The sequence below is a fragment of the Rhinopithecus bieti genome, unplaced genomic scaffold (assembly GCF_001698545.2).
Source record: "Rhinopithecus bieti isolate Rb0 unplaced genomic scaffold, ASM169854v2 scaffold_36008, whole genome shotgun sequence".
In the NCBI taxonomy this organism is placed as follows: domain Eukaryota; kingdom Metazoa; phylum Chordata; class Mammalia; order Primates; family Cercopithecidae; genus Rhinopithecus; species Rhinopithecus bieti.
Genome location: NW_016816204.1, coordinates 1,243,568 through 1,263,538, shown reverse-complemented (window position 1 = coordinate 1,263,538; position 19,971 = coordinate 1,243,568). Strand labels below are relative to the sequence as shown.

The window sequence follows — 19,971 nt, the reverse complement described above, 5'->3', positions numbered from 1 at the left end:
CTGTCTCAAAAAAAAAAAAAAAAAAGAAAGAAAAGAAAGCTGCAGGCATTCAACTCCACCCCGTGAGAGCAACCTTGGTGGCTGAACCCTGCAAAGCCATGGGGTAGAGCTGCCTAAGGCCTTGGAAGCCTACCCCTTGTACCTCCTTGTGGGACATCAAGGGGCTCTAAGAGTTAATGACTCCCCTACTGGGTTTTGAACTTGTATGGGACCTGTAGCCCCTTTCTTTTGGAACAGAAATGTTCAACGCCTATATTCCCATTGTATCTTGGAAGTAAATAACTTGTTTTTGATTTACAGGCTCATAGGTGGCAGGGATGTGCCTTGTCTCAGATGAGACTTGGGACTTTGGACTTTTGAATTAACACTGGAATGAGTCAAGACTTTTGAGACTTTTCAGAAGGCATGATTGTATTCTGCAATGTTAGAAGGATATGAGATTTGGGAGGAACCAAGGGCAGAATGCCCTCATCTCATATTGAATTGTAATCCCCCATGCTAGAGGTGGGGCCTGGTGGGAGGTGTTTGGGTCACGGGGGAGGATCCCTCATGGCTTTGTACTGTCTTTGCGATAGTGAGTTCCCATGACATCTGGTCATTTAAAAGTGTGTGACACCTCCCTTCCCACACACATTCTCTCTTGCTTCTGCTCCCACTTAACATTCCACCATGAGTAAAAGCTTTGTAAGTTCTCTGCAGAAGCAGATGCCAGCACTATGCTTCCTATACAGCCTCCAGAACTGTGAGCCAATGACATCTCTTTTCTTATAAATTACCCAGTCTCAGATATTTCTTTATAGCAAGGCAAGGATGACCTAATACATAGCTATAGCTGTTTGCATCTGAAAAGACAGCAAGCAGCATCAGATAGTCCATAGTACATGTAGGCAGAATAGTTCTATGACCAGAATTTAATCTTCCTGTTCTGAGAAATGGTAGGTTATTGAGGCTTAGAATAGGTATTGCCAGGGCAAGGGGAGTTTGAGCCAAAACTCATGTAACTGTGTTGCCATAAGAACTGTTTATGTTTAGATAATTAATATTTACTTCTTCTTTCCTCTCCAAGATTTGGTATAAGGGGAAAGAAGTTACATTTTTCATCTTCTTATGCCCATAAAGCATCTTCCATTGCCAAATCCTCCAGCTTTTGTTCTATGGAAAGAGATGAGGAAGACTCTATAATCTTCTCAGAAGGAGTAATTGAGGAATACCTAGCATTCGATCACACAGATATGTGAGTATTGTGTCTTTTAAGCTTTTTACTCCCCTCTTATTTTATGTATTAATACCTATTTTTTCTAAATGATGCTACCAATGTATACAATTAAATATATGCCAGTTTCTGTTATTTATTTTATTTCTCAGGTATCCAGAATTTATATTCTTATTGCTTCCATATACTAGACTTCCTTGTGTATTTTATACCTTCACACATCATTTACCTATTCCTGAGATTAGAGATTTTAAAATAAGTTTATTTTTTCCCCACATAGTTTGATTTTACCCTTTTGCAAATTACCACCAGTGGGAACTTTTAAAACCTTTTAAAAAAGCAGTTGAAGAGATATGAACTTTGTTTACATAAATCCTGTTTGAAAAAGGTATATACACGCCAGGCGCGGTGGCTCACACCTGTAATCCCAGCACATTGGGAGGCCGAGGTGGGCAGATCACTTCAGGTCAGGAGTTTGAGACCAGCCCGACCAACCTGGTGAAACCCCATCTCTACTAAAAATACAAAAATTAGCTGGGTGTGGTGGTGCATGCCTCTAATGTCAGCTACTTGGGAGGCTGAGGCCAGAGAATAGCTTAAACCTGGGAGGCAGAGGTTGCAGTGAGCTGAGATCACGCCACTGCACTCCAGCCTACGCAACAGAGCAAGACTCTATCTCCAAAAAACAAAAAAGAAAAGAAAAAGGTACAAACAGTTTGTTTAAAACCTTATAGTTGGCACAGATTTTATAATTAATGTCTATTTATATCTATTCTTACTATATTCTAATAGTAGTCCTATCACATAGATATGCTTTATCTTCTTTACAGGATAGGTGAGAATCAGAGTAGTTAATGATCTGTCTAAAGTAAAGCTAAAACCAAAATCTTATTCATCTGATTCTCAATCCAGTCTTCTCTTCACTATTCCTTGCTACCTTTCTGAAACATTAACCTGTTAAACTATTCCTGTAAGCCTTTAAAAGTTCCAGATTTGATAGTCACAGCAGCATATTTGAAAATAAGTGAGAATTTCTCTTTAGGATGTGCGGCTGTGGTTAGGTCTAGTAGTTAGTATTGCGTCACATGATTCTGGATGCATTTTTTTTTTCCCATTGTATTTTTTCCCATTGTATTTCCTGCTGAGCCATGTTCATTCACGTATCACTCATGTGCACACAGCCCTAGGGCCAGCTAAATATAAGCCAGGCTTCTATACGTAATACCACTGAGCTAGAATTGGAAGCAGGTTCTTTTGGTTTTTTCCAAAGACTGCCCCCTTCCCTTTCACTTCTCCTGTATCAAATTACTTCTATTTTCTATTTATTACTTCTAGTTGGCCTGTTTCACATTACTTCTATTTTCCATTTTTCCTCAAATCAAAATGAATTTTCATGTAATACACGGATGATTTTAGAAAGGCAGCCTTCCCTTTAGAAATACCTCTAAGATGTTTTGTAAAATGACAGAGTAGTTGAACGTTTAGAATATTCCTAATTGAAAAGATTGAGGGTTGAAAAATAAACCAAAACACTTATGGCAAATTAGAGTATACAGTAATTTCAGCAAATGATTTTAGTACAAATGGAAAACCACCTGGAAAAAAATAATAAGGTTCCTAATTTATTCTTTCCATAAAATAAACTTCACACATTAAAAAAATTAAATGTGGCAAATGAAATCATATACATTTAGAAGAAAATATAACATGGAAGACTGTTTTAAAAAATATAATTTGGGAATGAAGGCCTTTTAACCATAACACAAAACCTACAAGTCACATAAGAAATTCTTAAATGACTACACAATATGAAATTTCTGCCTAGAAAAAAACCTCATTTCTATGATACAATGCTGCTGTGAAAAACAAATTTAAAAAAATAGAAAAAAACTAATTTCTGCAGTAGGAATTGAAAAAATAAACTCAAAATCAAAAAACAAATGACACACTAGGCAAAAATGTTCGTTGTTCATTCATGGATAAAGAGTTAATTTCCTTAATATGTATGTCAATAAGAAAAAGGCTAAGGACAAAACAAGCAAAGAATATCAATATAAAAATAAAACGGATCTTAAACATAAATGAAATTCAACTTTGAAATTAGAGATATAAATTAAAACTATAATTAGGTACTTTGTTAGATTGGCAGAGAACAAAAGATAAAGAAGTTTCATCATTCCTTGAGTAGGTAAACAGGCATATTCTTTCACCATTGGGCCATCTGACCTCTTTAGAGGAAATTTGGCAATATCTTTTAAATTGAAATGCACATACCCTTTAACCCAATAAGTTTATTTATAGGAATTTATCCTACAGACATAATCACTTGTGAAGCCAAAGAACTGTGGATAATGCTATTAATTAGAGCATTGACTATAAGAGCAAAAGATTGGTTGGTTGATCAATAAGAGGCAAGTTAAGATACAGTACATACAATGGAATATTCTGTAGCTGTTTTTTAAGAGGCAGATTAATATGTTTTGTTTTGTTTTGTGTTTTTGAGACAGAGTCTCACTCTGTCATCCAGGCTGGAGTGTAGTGGCACAATGTCACTCACTGTAAACTCCACCTCCTTGGTTCAAGCAATTCTCCTGCCCCAGCCTCCTGAGTAGCTGGGATTACAGGCGCACACCACCTCGCCCTGCTAATTTTTGTATTTTTGGTAGAGACGGAGTTGTGCCATGCTGGCCAGCCTTGTCTCAACTCCTGACTTCAAGTGACCCACCTGTCTTGGCCTCCCAAAGTACTGGGATTACAGGCGTGAACCACCGAGCCCAGCCTGGATTAATATGTATTGATAGGGATCAAGGACCAAGATATATCGTTAAATAGAGAACAAGGGGCAGTACAGTGTATAATGTAACTTTCTCTGGAACAATATATAATATTTGCTTCTGGGGATGGGGACTGGGGGACAGAAATGTAGGAGACATCTTTTTCACTATATATCCTTCTGTACAATTTGAATTTTCTCATCACATGGATGTTATCTCCTCTAAAAAGAACTATAAATTTAAACACAATTAATACTGCTCACCATACTCCCCCACCTAATGCCAGGCCAACTCTTCTTAGGGAAGGCAGAGACGAGAGTCTGTAGCTACGCTCTATAAGCCTTGTTGCACCCTTCTTTCCTGCCTACATTTTCCTAATACTTGAGATCTCTGTTTCCCTAGGGGTAACTTTCACTGTAGAGACCTGGAGTTATTTATTCCTGTTCTAAGCCAGCTTCAGAATTTGTTTTGTCTTAGTTTATATAATACATCTAACTTAGGTGAGCACAATTACCAGCTAGATTTTTTCCCCCAGAACTCCAGGGCTATTGATATTCCTGTTGGGAGAATCAGAGATAACTTGGCTAATTGAGACTTTCTGTGCTACAGACACAAGTGTCTCCAGAAGAGCCTCAAGAGAAGCTCCTGTGCTGTTTTGCTCCCCTTCTTTTCCTTTCTAACCAATTACCAAATGTTTATTTGGCTTAGTAAAAGTATACTAATTTTAATCATTTATGTGGAATGTTTCTCTAATGAATCAATTGCCTCAAGTATAATAATTACACAGCATCATGACACTGCCATGCACATCATTAAATATCACATTAATATTAATCTAAGGGCCAGGTGCAGTGGCTCATGCCTGTAATCCCAGCACTTTGGGAGGCCGAGGCAGGTGGATCACTTGAGGTCAGGAGTTTGAGACCAGCCTAGCCAACATGGTGAAACCCCATCTCTACTAAAAGTACAAAAATTAGCTGGGCATAGTGGCAGGCTCCTGTAGTCCCAGCTACTTGGGAGGCTGAGGCAGGAGAATTACTCGAACCCAGAAGATGGAGGTTGCAGTGAGCCAAGATCGCGCCATTGCACTCCAGCCTGGGTGACAGAGTGAGACTTCATCTCAAAAACAAATAAACAAACAAAAATTAAGTTTTCTCCTGTTACAACAAAAATTATTTCCGGGTGCTTAATCATAACTGCGCAATTAACAATGCTCATTTGTTTAAAGCTAAAAAATACAAAATCAGTAGTTGGACCTTTAGAATGTTCCTAATTGAAAAGATTGAGGGTTGAAAAATAAACCAAAACACATATGGGAAATTAGTGTATACAATAATGTTGCGGGAAGTCAGGGACCCCAAACAGAGGGACTGGCTGAACCCGCGGCAGAAGAACATAAATTGTGAAGATTTCATGGACATTTATTAGTTCCCCAAATTAATACTTTTATAATTTCTTATGCCTGTCTTTACTGCAATCTCTGAACATAAATTGTGAAGATTTCATGGACACTTATCACTTCCCCAATCAATACCCTTGTGATTTCCTATGCCTGTCTTTACTTCAATCTCTTAATCCCATCATCTTCTTCGTTAGCTGAGGACGATGAATGTCGCCTCAGGACCCTGTGATGATTTGTGCAGTGTCAACTGCACAAATTGTGTATAGAGCATGTGTGTTTGAACAGTATGAAATCTGGGCATCTTGAAAAAAGAACAGGATAACAGCAATGTTCAGGGAACACCAGAGATAAGACTTCTGGCCACCGGACGCAACAGAGCTATATTTCTCCTCTTTCAAAAGCAAATGGGAGAAATATCGCTGAATTCTTTTTCTCAGCAAGGAACATCCCTGAGAAAGAGAATGCGCCCTGAGGGTAGGTTTTAGGCTCTTCTGGAGACACTTGTGTCTGTAGCCCAGAAAGTCTCAGTTAGCCAAGTTAACTCTGCTTCTCCAGACAGGAATACCAATAGCCCTGGAGTTCTGGGGGAAAAAATCTAGCTGGTAGTTGTGCTCACCTAAGATAGATGTATTATATAAACTAAGACAAAACAAATTCTGAAGCTGGCTTAGAAGAGACGCCTTAAGGCGTGCTGTCTTTTATGGTCCAAGCCGAAGGGATGAAATAAGCCCTGGTCTCCTGTAGTGCTCCCAGGCTTATTAGGACAAGGAAAATTCCCCCCTAATAAATTTTGGTCAGACAGGTTGTCTGCTCTCAAACCCTGTTTCCTGATGAGATGTTATCAATGACAATGCGTGCCCGAAGCTTCATTAGCAATTTTAATTTCGCCCCATTCTGTGGTCCTGTGATCTCGCCCTGCCTCCACTTGCTTTGTGGTATTTTATTACCTTGTGAAGTATGTGATCTCTGTGACTCACACACTATTCCTGCACTCCCTCCCCTTTTGAAAACTGCTAATAAAAACGTGCTGGAGAGCATCACGGATCCTGCTGACATGTGATGTCTCCCCGGGACACCCAGCTTTAAATTTCTCTCTCTTGTGCTCTTTCCCTTTATTTCTCAAACCAGCCGAGACACCTAGGAAATAGAAAAGAACCCATGTAACTATCTAACTATCGGGAGCGGGTTCTCCCAATACAATAATGATTCTCAGCCTTCTTTTCTTGTTCTAGTTTTGGCAGAATAGTGGGATAGAGTGGGGATAAAAAGGGAAATGCAGTCTCTTATGTTGAGAACTGCCTTAGTTCCCGAGACAGCTTCATACATGTGCTCCATATGCTGGGCAGGCAGCAGGGCGGGCAGGGTGGGAGCACCAGTCATTCCTAAGAAGCACAAAGGACAGTGGTGAACACTCAGTGATGAATAATCATGAAGTTTTTCCCTCTTGCTTCTGTTACAGGAAAGAGGGATTTCATGGGAAGAAATCAGAAGCAGCTACAGAGAAACCGAAATTAGGGTATCCTCCCATTGCTCCATTTTACTGCATGAAAGAAGATGTCCTTGCTTACGTGTTTGACAATGTATGGAGCAAGGTTGTGAGCTGTATGGAGGAGTTGACACGTAGTCACTGGGAAGGATTTGCCTCTGGTAAGGATCTTTGTGAAAACAATGTAAAAATCAATTGTTTATGATTTCTAAACCCTAACCAGTCTATTAGATGATATGCTTCATAGTGCAAAAGGTGGGTATGGGCCAGGCACAGTGGCTCATGCCTATAATCCCAACACTTTGGGAGGCCAAGGGGAATGATCACTTGAGCCCAGGAGTTTGAGACCAGCCTGGGCAACACGGTGAGATCCCATCTCTCTAAAAAAATTAAAAATCAGCCAGGCATGGTGGCATACACCTGTAGTTCCAGCTACACAAGAGGCTGAGGTGGGAGCATCACCTGAGCCCAGGATGTCAAGGCTGCAGTGAGCTATGATTGTACCACTGCACTCTAGCCTGGGCATAAGATGAGAGACTCTGTCCTCTCACATACCACATGTCTGACACCAGTGGGTGGGGTTTTTCCCCCGCAACCCAAGCAATTCTGACACCACATTCTCCGGCAGACACCAATGGAGTGTCCTGTAATTCAATTCAGTTCGGACACAGTCTACCAGGAGATACTGTCAGATCCCACAAATTAAGGGCCCAGTCCCACAATACCCCCAACTTCAGATGCCAGTTGCAAGCTCCAAGTTGTGACCTGAATTTCTGACCTACCAGCTATTTAGGGCTCTCTGAACCTAGTCCTTTAGGGTTTTTATGGAGGTTTCATTTTGTAGGCATGATTAAATTGTTGGCTATCACTGATTAACTCGACCTTCAGCCCCTGTCTTCTCCCTAGAGGTCAAGGGTTGGGGCTGAAAAAGTGAAAAAGTTCCAACCTTCTAATCACATGGTTGGTTCCCTGCCAACCACTGTCTCCCTACCCAATCCTCAGACTATCCAGGAGTCCCTAACAACCAGTCATATGATTAGCATACAAAAAAACACTTAACCACTTTGGGTATTATAAGAGTTTTAGGTCTGGTGCGGTGGCTCACGCCTGTAATCCCAGCACTTTGGGAGGCTGAGACGAGTGGATCATGAGGTCAGGAGATCAAGACCATCCTGACTAACACGGTGAAAACCCATCTCTACTAAAAATACAAAAAAAATTAGCCTGGCATGGTGGCGGGTGCCTGTAGTCCCAGCTACTCGGGAGGCTGAAGCAGGAGAATGGCATGCACCTGGGAGGCAGAGTTTGCGGTGAGCCAAGATTGCGCCACTGTACTCCACCCTGGGTGACAGAGAGAGACTCCATCTCAAAAAAAAAAAAAAAAAAAAGGGCAGAGACCAAATATATGTTTATTATCATCTCATGATATGGTATGATATGACCATATATTTAGTCTCTGCCCCTGATTTCAGATCACAGTAGGTCTGACTTTGTTTGACTTTGAGAATGAGTAGATAAATAAAAAGGCCTAGTCTATGATGATTAGACAGAGCTTGCAGTTTCTCTTTGAATATAATGATTTACGAAGAAAAATCATGTGCAAGTAGCATGTTTTTTAAACTGCTTTATTAAAGCATAATAGATACATAATAAACTACACTATTTTTTTCTTTTATTTTCATTTTATGTATTTGAAGGGTCCAAGTGCAGGTTTCTTATGTGCATGTATTTCTTAGTGGTGAAATCTGGGTTTTTAGTGTACCCATCATTCAAATCGTGAATACTGTACTCAACAGGTACTTTTTCAACCCTTGCCTCCCTCCCACCTTCCCACCTTTCAGAGTCTCCTGGGTTTCTTATTCCACTCTGTATGTCCATGTGTACCCATTGTTTAGCTCTCACGTATAAGTGAGAACATGTGGTATTTGACTTTCTGTTTCTGAGTTAGTTTGCTAGGATAATGGCCTCCAGTTCCATCTGTGTTGCTGCAAAAGACATGATTTCATTATTTTGTATGGCCAAGTAGTAGTCCATTTTATTTATCCAGTCCTCTGTTGATGGACACTTAGGCTGATTCCATATCTTTGCTACTGTCAATATTGGAGCAATAAACATATGAGCATGAATAAATATATATTTTTTGAGACGGAGTTTCATTCGTCACCCAGGCTGGAGTTCTGTGGCGTGATCTTGGCCCACTGCAACCTCTGCCTCCTGGGTTCAAGCGATTCTCCTGCCTCAGCCTCCCAAGTAGCTGGGATTACAGGTGCACACCACCACACCCAACTAATTTTTTGTATTTTTAGTAGAGATGGGGTTTTGCCATGTTGGCCAGGTTGGTCTTGAACTCCTAACCTCAGATGATCCTCCTGCCTCAGCCTCCCAAAGTGCTGGGATTACAGGCATGAGCCACTGCACCTGGCTGTAAATATTTTTTGATAATTTCTTTCTCTTTGTGTAAATACTCAAGAGTGGGATTGCTGGATCAAATGGTAGTTCTATTTTTAGTTCTTTGAGAAATCTCCATGCTTTTTTCCATAAAGGCTGTACTAATTTACTTTCCCACAAACTGTGTGTAAGTGTTCCCTTTTCTCCGCGTCCTTGCCAACATCTGTCATTTTTCATATGGTTGTTGGATACTTGTATGTCTTCTTTTGAAAATGTCTGTTCACGTCTTGTTTCTCTCTCTCTCTGTTTCTGTCCACCCCCCCCCCCCGTCACCCAGGCTGGAGTGCAGTGGCACAATCACAGCTCACTGCAGCCTTGACCTTCTGGGCTCAAGTGATCCTCCTACCTCAGCCTCCTGAGTAGCTGGGACCACAGGTATGCACCACCACGACTGGCTAATCTTTTGTATTTTTTTTGTAGAGATGGGGTTTAACCATGTTGCCCAGGCTGGTCTCAAACTCCTGGGCTCAAGCCATCTGCCCATCTTGGCCTCCCAAAGTGCTGGGATTACAGGCGTGAGCCACCATGCCCAGCCTGTTCATGTTCTTTTTCCCCTTTTAAATAGGGTTATTGTTTTCTTACTGAGTTGAAATCCTTATAGATTCTGGATGTTAGTCATTTGTCAGATGCATAGTTTGCAAATATTTTTTGCCATTCTGTAGGTTGTCTGCTTATTTTGTTATTTCTTCTGCTATTGCAGAAGCTTTTTAGTTTAACTGAATCCCATTTGTCTATTTTTGTTTTTGTTGCTTTTGCTTTTAAAGACTTCGTCTTAAACTCTTTGCCTGGACAATGTCCAGAAGACTTTTTCCTAGGTTTTTTTCTAGGATTGTTATAGTTTCAGGTCTTGGGTTTAAGTCTTTAATCCATCTTGAGTTAATTTTTGTACATGGTGAGAGGTATGGGTCCAGTTTCATTTTTCTGCATATGGCTAACCAGTTTTCCCAGCACCACTTATTTAATAGAGTCCTTTCCCCAGTGTAGATTTTTGTTGACTTTGTCAAAGATCAGTTGATTGTAGGTATATGGCTTTATTTCTTGGTTTTCTATTCTGTTCCATTGGTCTGTGTGTCTATTTTTATACCAGTACCATGCTGTTTTGATTACTATACTCTTATATAATTTGAAGTCAGGTAATGTGATTCCTCCAGCTTTGCTCTTTTTACTTGTGATTATTTTACCTATTTGGGCCCTTTTTTGGTTCCATATGAATTTTAGGATTTTTTTTTTCTAATTCTGTGAAAAATGGCATTGGTAATTTGATAGGGATTGTGTGGAATCTGTAGACTGCTTGATTTGTACGGTCATTTTAACAATATGGATTCTTTCAGTGAGCATGGGATGTTTTTCCATTTGTTTGTATCATCTGTGAATTCTTTAGTCAGTGTTTTGTAGTTCTCCTTATAGAGATCTTTCACCTCCATGCTTAAATATAATCCTGGATAGTTTACTTTCTTATAGGTATTGTAAATTGAGTTGCCTTCTTGATTTGGTCCTTGGCTAGATCATTATTGGTGTATTGAAACCCTACTGACTTTTGGATCTTAATTTTGTATCCTGAACCTACTAAATTTATTTATCAAATGTAAGTTTTTTGGTAGAATCTTTCAGGTTTTCCAGATATAAGATCATACCATCAGCAAACAGGGCAATTTGACTTCCTCTTTTCCAGTTTGGATGCCTTTTGTTATTTTCTCTTGCCTGATTGCTCTGACAAGGACTTGTTGAATAAGAGTGGTGTAAGTGGGCATCCTTGTCTTGCTCTAGCTTTAGGGAATGCTTTCAGTTTTTCCCTGTTAAGTATAATGCTAGCTATGGGTTTGTTTTATATGGCCTTTATTATGTTGAGGTATGTTTCTTCTATGCCTAGTGTGTTGAGGACCTTTATCATGAAGTAATGTTGAATTTTATCCAGTGCCTTTTGTGCATCTATTGAGATGATCATTTGTTTTTTGTCCTTAATTCTGTTTATATGATGTATCACATTTATTGATTTGCATATGTTGAATCATCCTTTCAACTCTGGGATAAATCCCACTTGATCATGTTGTAGTGTCTTTTTGATGTGCTGTTGGATACAGTTTGCTAGTATTTTGTTGAGGATTCTTGTCTGTATGTTCATCAGGGATATTGGTCTTTTCTTTTTTCATTGTGTCCTTGTCTGATTTTGGTATCAGAGCCGTACTGGCCTCATAGAGGCCATGAGCAAGAAGATGTGAGGAGTATAGTCCACTCAAGTCTTGGTCTCACAGCAGCCTATACCAGGGAATTAGGTATTGTCCTAGGTATGCATAGGAGAGCGTGGCTTCCTTGTCCCACCTCTACCAGGTGGCAGCTACAGCAACATCAACTCAAACTTGGCTCAAGGATAAGGTGCAGCCCAGTATTAAACTCTCAAAATGTACCTTGGGCCTGCCACCAGGGAGGGTAGAGCCCCTCGAACTACATATTTAAAGTGTGTTATAAGTTCTGACCTATGTATACACCCATAAAACCATCACCACAATCAATATAGTGAACATATCCATCACCCCCAAAAGTTTATGCCTTTCATAATCCCTTCCTCCTGCCCTTGCCTGTCTCTGCATCTCCAAAGTGATTATCACAATAAGAGTGATCTGCTTTCTGCCACTGTAGATTAGTTTGCATTTTGTAGAGTTTCATGTGAGTGGAATCACATGTACTCTTTGTCTGGCTTCTTTCACTCAGGATAATGATTTTGAGATTCATCACTGTCATTATGAGTATCAGCAGTTTATTCCTTTTTATTGCTGAGTAGTATTCCATTGTATCACAATTTGTTTATCTGTTGATGGCCAGTTGGATTATTTTCAGCTTTGGGCCATTACATGTAAAGGTGTTATAAGCACTATTGTACAAGAAATTGGGGGCATACGCATTTTTTTTATTGGGTAAATTCTTCATAGTAGAATGGCTGGCTTATAGTTAGATATACATTTCACTTGTTAAGAATTGTTTATGTAGGTTTTCTGTGCTGCTCAACAAACTGTCACAAACAGTGGCTTCAAACAACATACCTCACATATTTGTGAGTCTGAAGTCCAGAAACAGCTTAGCTAGTTCTCTGTTTAGGGTTTCACCTGGCTGCGATCAAGGTGTTGGCCAGGGCTGGGCTCTCATGTGGAGACTCAACCAGAGAAGAAGCCACTTACACTGTTGTGCATTCTTAGAAGCATACAGTTCCTTATAGCTGTAGTATTTATGTCAGCTTTATTCTTCAAAGCCAGGAAGAAAGACTGAGAGCTAGTGGACTAACAAGACAAAAGCCTATATAATATAATGTGATCATGGGAATGACATCCCATTACCTTTACCATTATCTATTGGTCTGAAGCAAGTCACAAGTCTTGCCCACACTCAGAGTGAGGAGATTACACGTAGGCATGAACACCAAGAGGTAGGAATCATGCATGGGCCACCTTAGAGTCTGTCTACTACATGCCTGAATGATTCATGTTCTTCCACATGCTAAATACATTCACCTCACTCCCAAGGTTTTCAAGAGTCCCATCCCATTGTAGCATCAGCTCAAAGGTCCAGAATCTTATCATCTAAATCAGGTCCTGGTGTGGATGATGTTCCTAGATGTAATCCATTCAGTACAGGTTCTATACACAATTTTTCTCCATTTGTAGATCTGTGAAACTAAAGAGACAAGTTGTCTGACCCCAACACACCCAGCATACAAGAGTGGGACAGGCAAAGGATAACAGTTATAGACAGTACAGTTAAAAGGAGCAGGGAATGGAAGGTTAAAAAAAGGGTTCACAGCAATTCTGAAATCCAGCTGGGTAAATATTGGGAGTTCCATGACTAAGTTTCAAGGGGCTAATCCTCCGCAGTTCTTTGCTCCATTCTCAGGGTGCCTGGTTTCACCCTCTGAATCATCTTTCCTTTTTTCATGAATGGTAACATGTGTTTATAGCTAAGTGGTTTTATCAGTCTACTTCTTGCCAGTAGAATTTTGGGGGTCTGACAACTTTATTCCCTTTTGTAGTGACTCTGTCCCTTTAGTCCAAATTGGCAGTTTTTCTGTTGAAATAATTTTCTCAAAAAATTTCTGGCTCTTCATGGTATCAGTGGGGTTTACCAAATTAGACAAGAGCCACATCTGTATCTTTTCAGATCATTTCTTCCCTATCTTAGGGTCCTGCATGAACAGTCTTTTCAACAGATGATGCTGGAACAACTGTATATTCACATGGAAAAGAATGAAGTTGAATCCTGACTTCATACCATATACAAAAATCAACTCACAATGGATCAAGAACCTAAATTTAAGAGCCAAAATCATAAAACTCTCAGAACAAAGGAGTAACTCTTCATGACCTTGAATTTGACATGACATTGTTAGACATGACACCAAAAGCATGAGCAGCAAAAGAAAAAATGATAATTTGGACTTCATCAAAATGTAAAACTTTGTGCTATAAAAGACATTATCAGCAAAGCAAAAGAGAACCTGTAAAATGAGAGAAAATATTTAGAAATCATATAACTGATAAGGATCTAGTTATATAAAGAACTGCAACTCAATAATAAAAGCAATTTTATTTTAAAATGGGCAAATAGGCCGGGCGCGGTGGCTCAAGCCTGTAATCCCAGCACTTTGGGAGGCCGAGACGGGCGGATCACGAGGTCAGGAGATCGAGACCATCCTGGCTAACACGGTGAAACCCCGTCTCTACTAAAAAATACAAGAAAAAAAACTAGCCGGGCGACGTGGCGGGCGCCTGTAGTCCCAGCTACTCGGGAGGCTGAGGCAGGAGAATGGTGTAAACCCAGGAGGCGGAGCTTGCAGTGAGCTGAGATCCGGCCACTGCACTCCAGCCTAAATAAATAAATAAATAAATAAAATAAAATAAAATAAAATGGGCAAATAATTTGGATATTTCTCCAAAGAAGTATACCAAATGGTCAATAAGCACATGAGAAGATGTTGTCTTTGTTCCCTAATGACATCGTTAGTCCATTAGGGAAGTGCAAATAAAGACCAATAGAGATACCACCTCCATGCCACTTAGGATGGCTGTGTATATATGTTTTAATTACATTTATTTCTTTTTTTTTTTTTTTTTTTTTTTTTGAAGACGGAGTCTCGCTCTGTCGCCAGGCTGGAGTGCACATGGCCGGATCTCAGCTCACGCAAGCTCTGCCTCCCGGGTTTATGCCATTCTTCCTGCCTCAGCCTCCCCGAGTAGCTGGACTACAGGCGCCGCGCCACCTCGCCCGGCTATTTTTTGTATTTTTTAGTGAAACGGGGTTTCACCATGTTAAGCCAGGATGTCTCTATCTCTGACCTTCGTGATGCACCCGTCTCGGAGCTCCCAAAGTGCGGGATTACAGCTTGCTTGAGCCACCGCGCCCGGCCACCATTTTATTTCTTAAAAGAAAAATAACAAGTGTTAGTAAACATATGGAGAAATTGGAACCCTCATACATTGCAATGGGAATATAAAATGCTGCAGCTATTGTGGAAACAATTTGGCAGCTCCTCAGAATGTTAAACATAAAATTGTCAAAAGACCAAGAAAATTCCACTCCTAGGTATATAAAAAAAAGAATTGAAAACATATGTCCATACAAAAACTTGAACATGAATGCTTATAGCAGCATTATTCATAATAGCCAAAAAGTGGAAACAACCCAAATGTCCATCAGCTGATGAATGAACGAAGTTTGGTTTATCCGTGTGTCATGGGATGAATTGTTTCCCCCTTGAAATTCGTATATGGAAAGCCTAACCCCCAAAGTGACTGTATTTGGAGACAGGGCTTTTAGGGAGGTAATTCAGGTTCTGAGGTGGTAAGAGTGGGCTCCTAATCCAATAGGGCTGGTGTCCTTATTAGAAGAGGAAGGGACACCAGAGATCTCTTTCTACACACACGTGGAGAAAAGGCCATGTGAGGACAGAGAAAGAAGGTGGCCACCTGAAGGCCAGGACAGCACCTTGATCTCGGACTTCTGGCCTCCGGAACTGTGAGAAAATAAATGTGCATTGTGTAATCCATCCAATCAGTGCTATTTTGTTATGGCAGCCCTAGCAGACTAGTACACCATACAATGGAATATTATTCAGCCATAAAAAGGAATTAAGTACTGATACATGTTACAACATGGATGAACCTTGAAAATATGCTAAATGAAGGAAGCCAATCACAAAGCATGATGTATATGGTATGATTCCATTCATATGAAATGTCCAGAATAGGCAGAGCCATAGAGACAGAGTTTAGTGGTTGCTGGGGGATGGATGAAGAGGGAAATTGAGAGGTACTGTGTTTCTTTTTGGAGTGATAGAAATTTTTTGAAATTACATAGTGGTAGTGATTGCACAACATTGTGACTATATTAAAAACCACTAAACTGTATACTTTAAAATGGTTAAAATGATGAATTTTGTTATATGAATCTTAAAAAAATTTTTTTTTTAATTCTTTCAGCCTGAAAAATGTCCATTAACGTTTCTTGTATGTGGGTCTGCTAGTGATGAACTGTTTCTTTTGTAGATGTGAAAATTCCTTTATTTTGCTTTCATTTTTGCAATGATTGCAATGACATTTTATGAACTCTATGTGAATAGTTTGCCTTCTAGTACTTTTAAAATGCTGTCCATTTCTTCTTGCTTGCATTGTTTCTGAAAAGAAATTTGTTGTCATCCTTATCTTTGTTCCTGTGTGCATGTATGGTTTTTTTTTGTTTGTTTGTTTTTTCTGGCTGCTGTTAAGATTTTCTCTTTATCACTGATTTTGAACAATTTGATTATGATGTGCTTTAATGTAGTTTTCCTCATGTTTCTTCTGCCTGGAGTCTGTTGAACTTCATAGATCTGTAGGTTTGTTTTCATTGTTTGGAAAGCTTTCGGCCATTATTTCTTCAGATTTTTTTTTTTCTGTCCCTCATCATCCGTCAGGACTTCGGTCACTCATAAATTAGTCCATTTGATCATTGATCCCTCAGGTAACTCATGCTTTAAAAAAATTTTTTTGTATTCTTTTTTTTTCTGTGTGTATTTCATTCTGGGCAATTTCTATTGTTATGCCATCAAGTTCATTAATCTTCTACAATGTTGAATCTGCTCATTTAGTGTATTTCATGTGAGATATTGTCATTTTCATCTCAAAGTATGATTTGAGAGAGACATATATATTATCCATGTCTCTATTTGATGTTTTGAAAATGTGGAATAACTTGAATATCTGTATTAATTCTAGGTTGGTTTCAGTTGATACTCTCTTCATTATGGCTTGTATTTTCCTGCCTGGTGATCTTTGATTAGATTTCAGACATTGTGAATTTTACCTCACTAAGGGAGGAATTTCTTTTTATTGCTGCTTATTTTCTTGAGCTTTGTTCTGAAATGCAATTCAGTTACTTGCAAACAGTTTGATCCATTCCGTTCTTTCTTTTATGACTTGTTAGGTCTGGAGCAATGTTCAGTCTAGAGCTAATTATTACCCACCTACTCAGGCAAGATCTTATTCTGCCCAGTGCTCCATGAATTGAGTTTTTCTGGTCTGGTGGGTGGAACGGGCAGTATTCCTTGTTCCATGTGAGTAGCAGGTACCGTTCCCGTCTTTCAGTTTTGTTTTGTTTTGTTTTTGTTTTCCTAGCCTCAGGTGGCTTCTTCTCATACGTGCACTGATCAGTACCTTTTGAATGCTCAAACAGTGCCCCACCCTCTGCAGATATCATGGGTTCTCTTCCTGTATATTTCTCTTCTCTAAGATACTCTGTTCTATGAATCGGAGCTGTCTTGGTCTCTGGACTTTCGACTCACGGGAGTCCACCAGGCTTGTGCCTCAGTTCCCACTCTTTATGCCATATCTTGGGAACTTTTTCAAGGCAATTGCAGGTCCCGTCTCATTTGTTTATCATCTCAGGGTTTACTAACTTTCATTATCTGATGTACAGTGTCTTGAAAGCCATTGTTTCATTGTTTTATTGGTTGTTTTAAGCAGGAGAGTAAACCCAGTTCATGTTACTCCATCTTGGCTGGAAGCAGAAGTCCAACATTTTTAAACTTTTTATTTAATCACAGCTTGCCAGGAGTAAAAGGGAAAAAAAAGTTTTATTGAAGTGTAATATACACATAGAAAATTATAAAGTAAGTTTACATCAAGTAAGCTTGAGGATTTTTTTGTCTCTACAAAAAATAAAAATAATTAGCCAGGGTGTGGTGGTGCATGCCTGTAGTCCTAGCTACTCAGGGGACTAAGGCAGGAGGATCCCTGAATCCCAGGAGTTTGAGGCTGCAGTGAGCTATGACTGTGCCAATATACTCCAGCCTGGATGACAGAGCAAGACCCTGTCTCTAAAAAGAAAAACAGTATACTTGTATGACCAGCACCTAGATCAAGAACAGAATGTTGCCAGTACTCCAGAAGCCCTTCTCATGCTCTCTCTCAGTCAGCTGCTTAATCCCGCCCCCAACAAGAGTAACCTCATCCTGACTTCCGACAACACAGATTAATTTTGCCCGTGTTAAAATTTTGTAAGAATGGATTCATATAGTATATACCCTTATGCATCTGGTTTCTTTTATTCAATATTATGTTTGTTAGATTCAATTACATTTTGTTCACAACAAGTTTATTCCCATTGCTTATAGTGTTCCATTGTATGACTATATCACACCCTACTGTTGATGGATATGTGGGTGGTTTGTCTAGAATATAATACTATTATGAATATTTTTGTATATGTCTTTTGATGAACTTAAGTACTAGATACATATGGGTCAGAGGATATGCTATTCTAACTTCAGTGGATACAGCCAAAAAAATTTTCAAAGTGGTTATACCTACTTACAGCCTCTCCAGTATTGTGTGAGTTCCAGTTGCTCCACATTTGCCACCCTTGATGTATCGTCTTTGTGGGTTTATTTTTAAGCCCCTATGTTGTATGTGTGTTAGGTTTTGTTTTTGTTTTCTAAAGCTTGTATTAGAGAACAGGACTAGCACTCTCTTTAAAATGAACCAGTTTATATTATATGAGGTTAATTTTTTTGAGACACGGGACAGGTGTTAATTAAAAGTCCAGAGTAGGCCAGGCGCGGTGGCTCAAGCCTGTAATCCCAGCACTTTGGGAGGCCGAGACGGGCAGATCACGAGGTCAGGAGATTGAGACCATCTTGGCTAACGCAGTGAAACCCCGTGTCTACTAAAAAATACAAAAAACTACCCAGGCGAGGTGGCGGGCGCCTGTAGTCCCAGCTACTCGGGAGGCTGAGGCAGGAGAATGGCGTGAACCCGGGAGGCGGAGCTTGCAGTGAACTGAGATCCGGCCACTGCACTCCAGCCTGGGCGACACAGCGAGACTCCATCTCAAAAAAAAAAAGTCCAGAGTCATACCCAGACTCCCATAATAATAAACCCTGGTAATAAACAAAGGAACTCCTGGTTTCAGTATATCAACCACTGTGTACCAGATAAAATCTTATTTCACCTTTCACAATTTACCAGTGTTGGGCTGTGAATTAATATTCTTTTATTTTTCTGTGCATTCATACATTAAGATTATTTTATTGTATTATAACTGTAATTTTGAGACTAAAGTCTAAAAACAAGGCATTATGAAATGGAGCTGGAGGATCTCTAATTGGCCTTTAGTAGTTGACTGAAATACCTTAAAACAGGGGTCAGGAAACTACTGTCTATAGAGAGGCCGGTGTATAGTCTTTGACTATACAAGACTATGGTTAGTCTTTGACAACCATACAGTTTCTGTTGCAACTACTCAACTCTGCCCTTGTAGCATGAAAGCAGCCATAAATAAGATATAAATGAGTGGGCTTGGCTGTGTACAGTAGTATATACTCAGTACATATGTTCGCCAAAAGATATGTGCAAGAATGTTCATAAATAATATCACCATATGCTAAAAAACATACATCAGAAACTACCCACATGTCCATCAACAGTAGAATGTGATATATTCATACAATGGAATATTATACCACTATGAGAATAAACAAATGATTATTACTTTTTTTTTATTCTTTTTTTTTTGAGACAGAGTCTCACTCTGTTGCCCAGGTTGGAGTGCAGTGGTGTGATCTTGGCTCACTGCAACCTCTGCCTCCTGGGTTCAAGTGGTTCCCCTGCCTCAGCCTCCCGCATAGCTCTGATTACAGAAGCCCGCCACCACACCTGGCTAATTTTTGTATTTTTAGTAGAGGCGGGGTTTCACCATGTTGGCCAGACTGGTCTCAAACTCCTGACCTCAGGTTATCCACCCACCTCGGCCTCCCAAAGTGCTGGGATTACAGGTGTGAGCCACCGCGCCCAGCCACAACGTTATTTTCAAAAACAGGCATTAGTATGGGTTTTCTTTTTGGGGTGATAAAAAGTTATTTAACTAGAAGTAAGGGTTGCACAACATCATGAATGTAACTAATGCTGCTGAATTGTATACAGTCATGTGTGGCATAATGACATTTTGGTCAACGTTGGACCACATATATGATAGTCTCGTAAGATTATAATGGAGCTGAAAAACTCCTATCACCTAATGACATTGTAGTTGTCATAAAGTCAAAGCACAACTCATTACTGATGTGTTTGTGGTGATGCTAATATAAACCTACTGCACTGCCAGTCATATAAAAATACAGTGTAAACAATTA

General features: G+C 39.7%; 1 protein-coding gene across 4 annotated transcripts in view; it reads left to right on the top strand.

The window, feature by feature from the left end:
• The window catches only part of FAM149B1 (family with sequence similarity 149 member B1), an 80,061-nt gene that overhangs the window by 43,215 nt on the left and 16,875 nt on the right, over positions 1-19,971 (top strand). For all 4 annotated transcript variants that reach the window (XM_017854526.1, XM_017854529.1, XM_017854528.1 and 1 more), the window contains 2 exons: positions 1,067-1,234; positions 6,849-7,036. In XM_017854526.1, the coding sequence (XP_017710015.1) occupies positions 1,067-1,234; positions 6,849-7,036 (356 nt within the window). The remainder of the gene's footprint in view (positions 1-1,066; positions 1,235-6,848; positions 7,037-19,971) is intronic.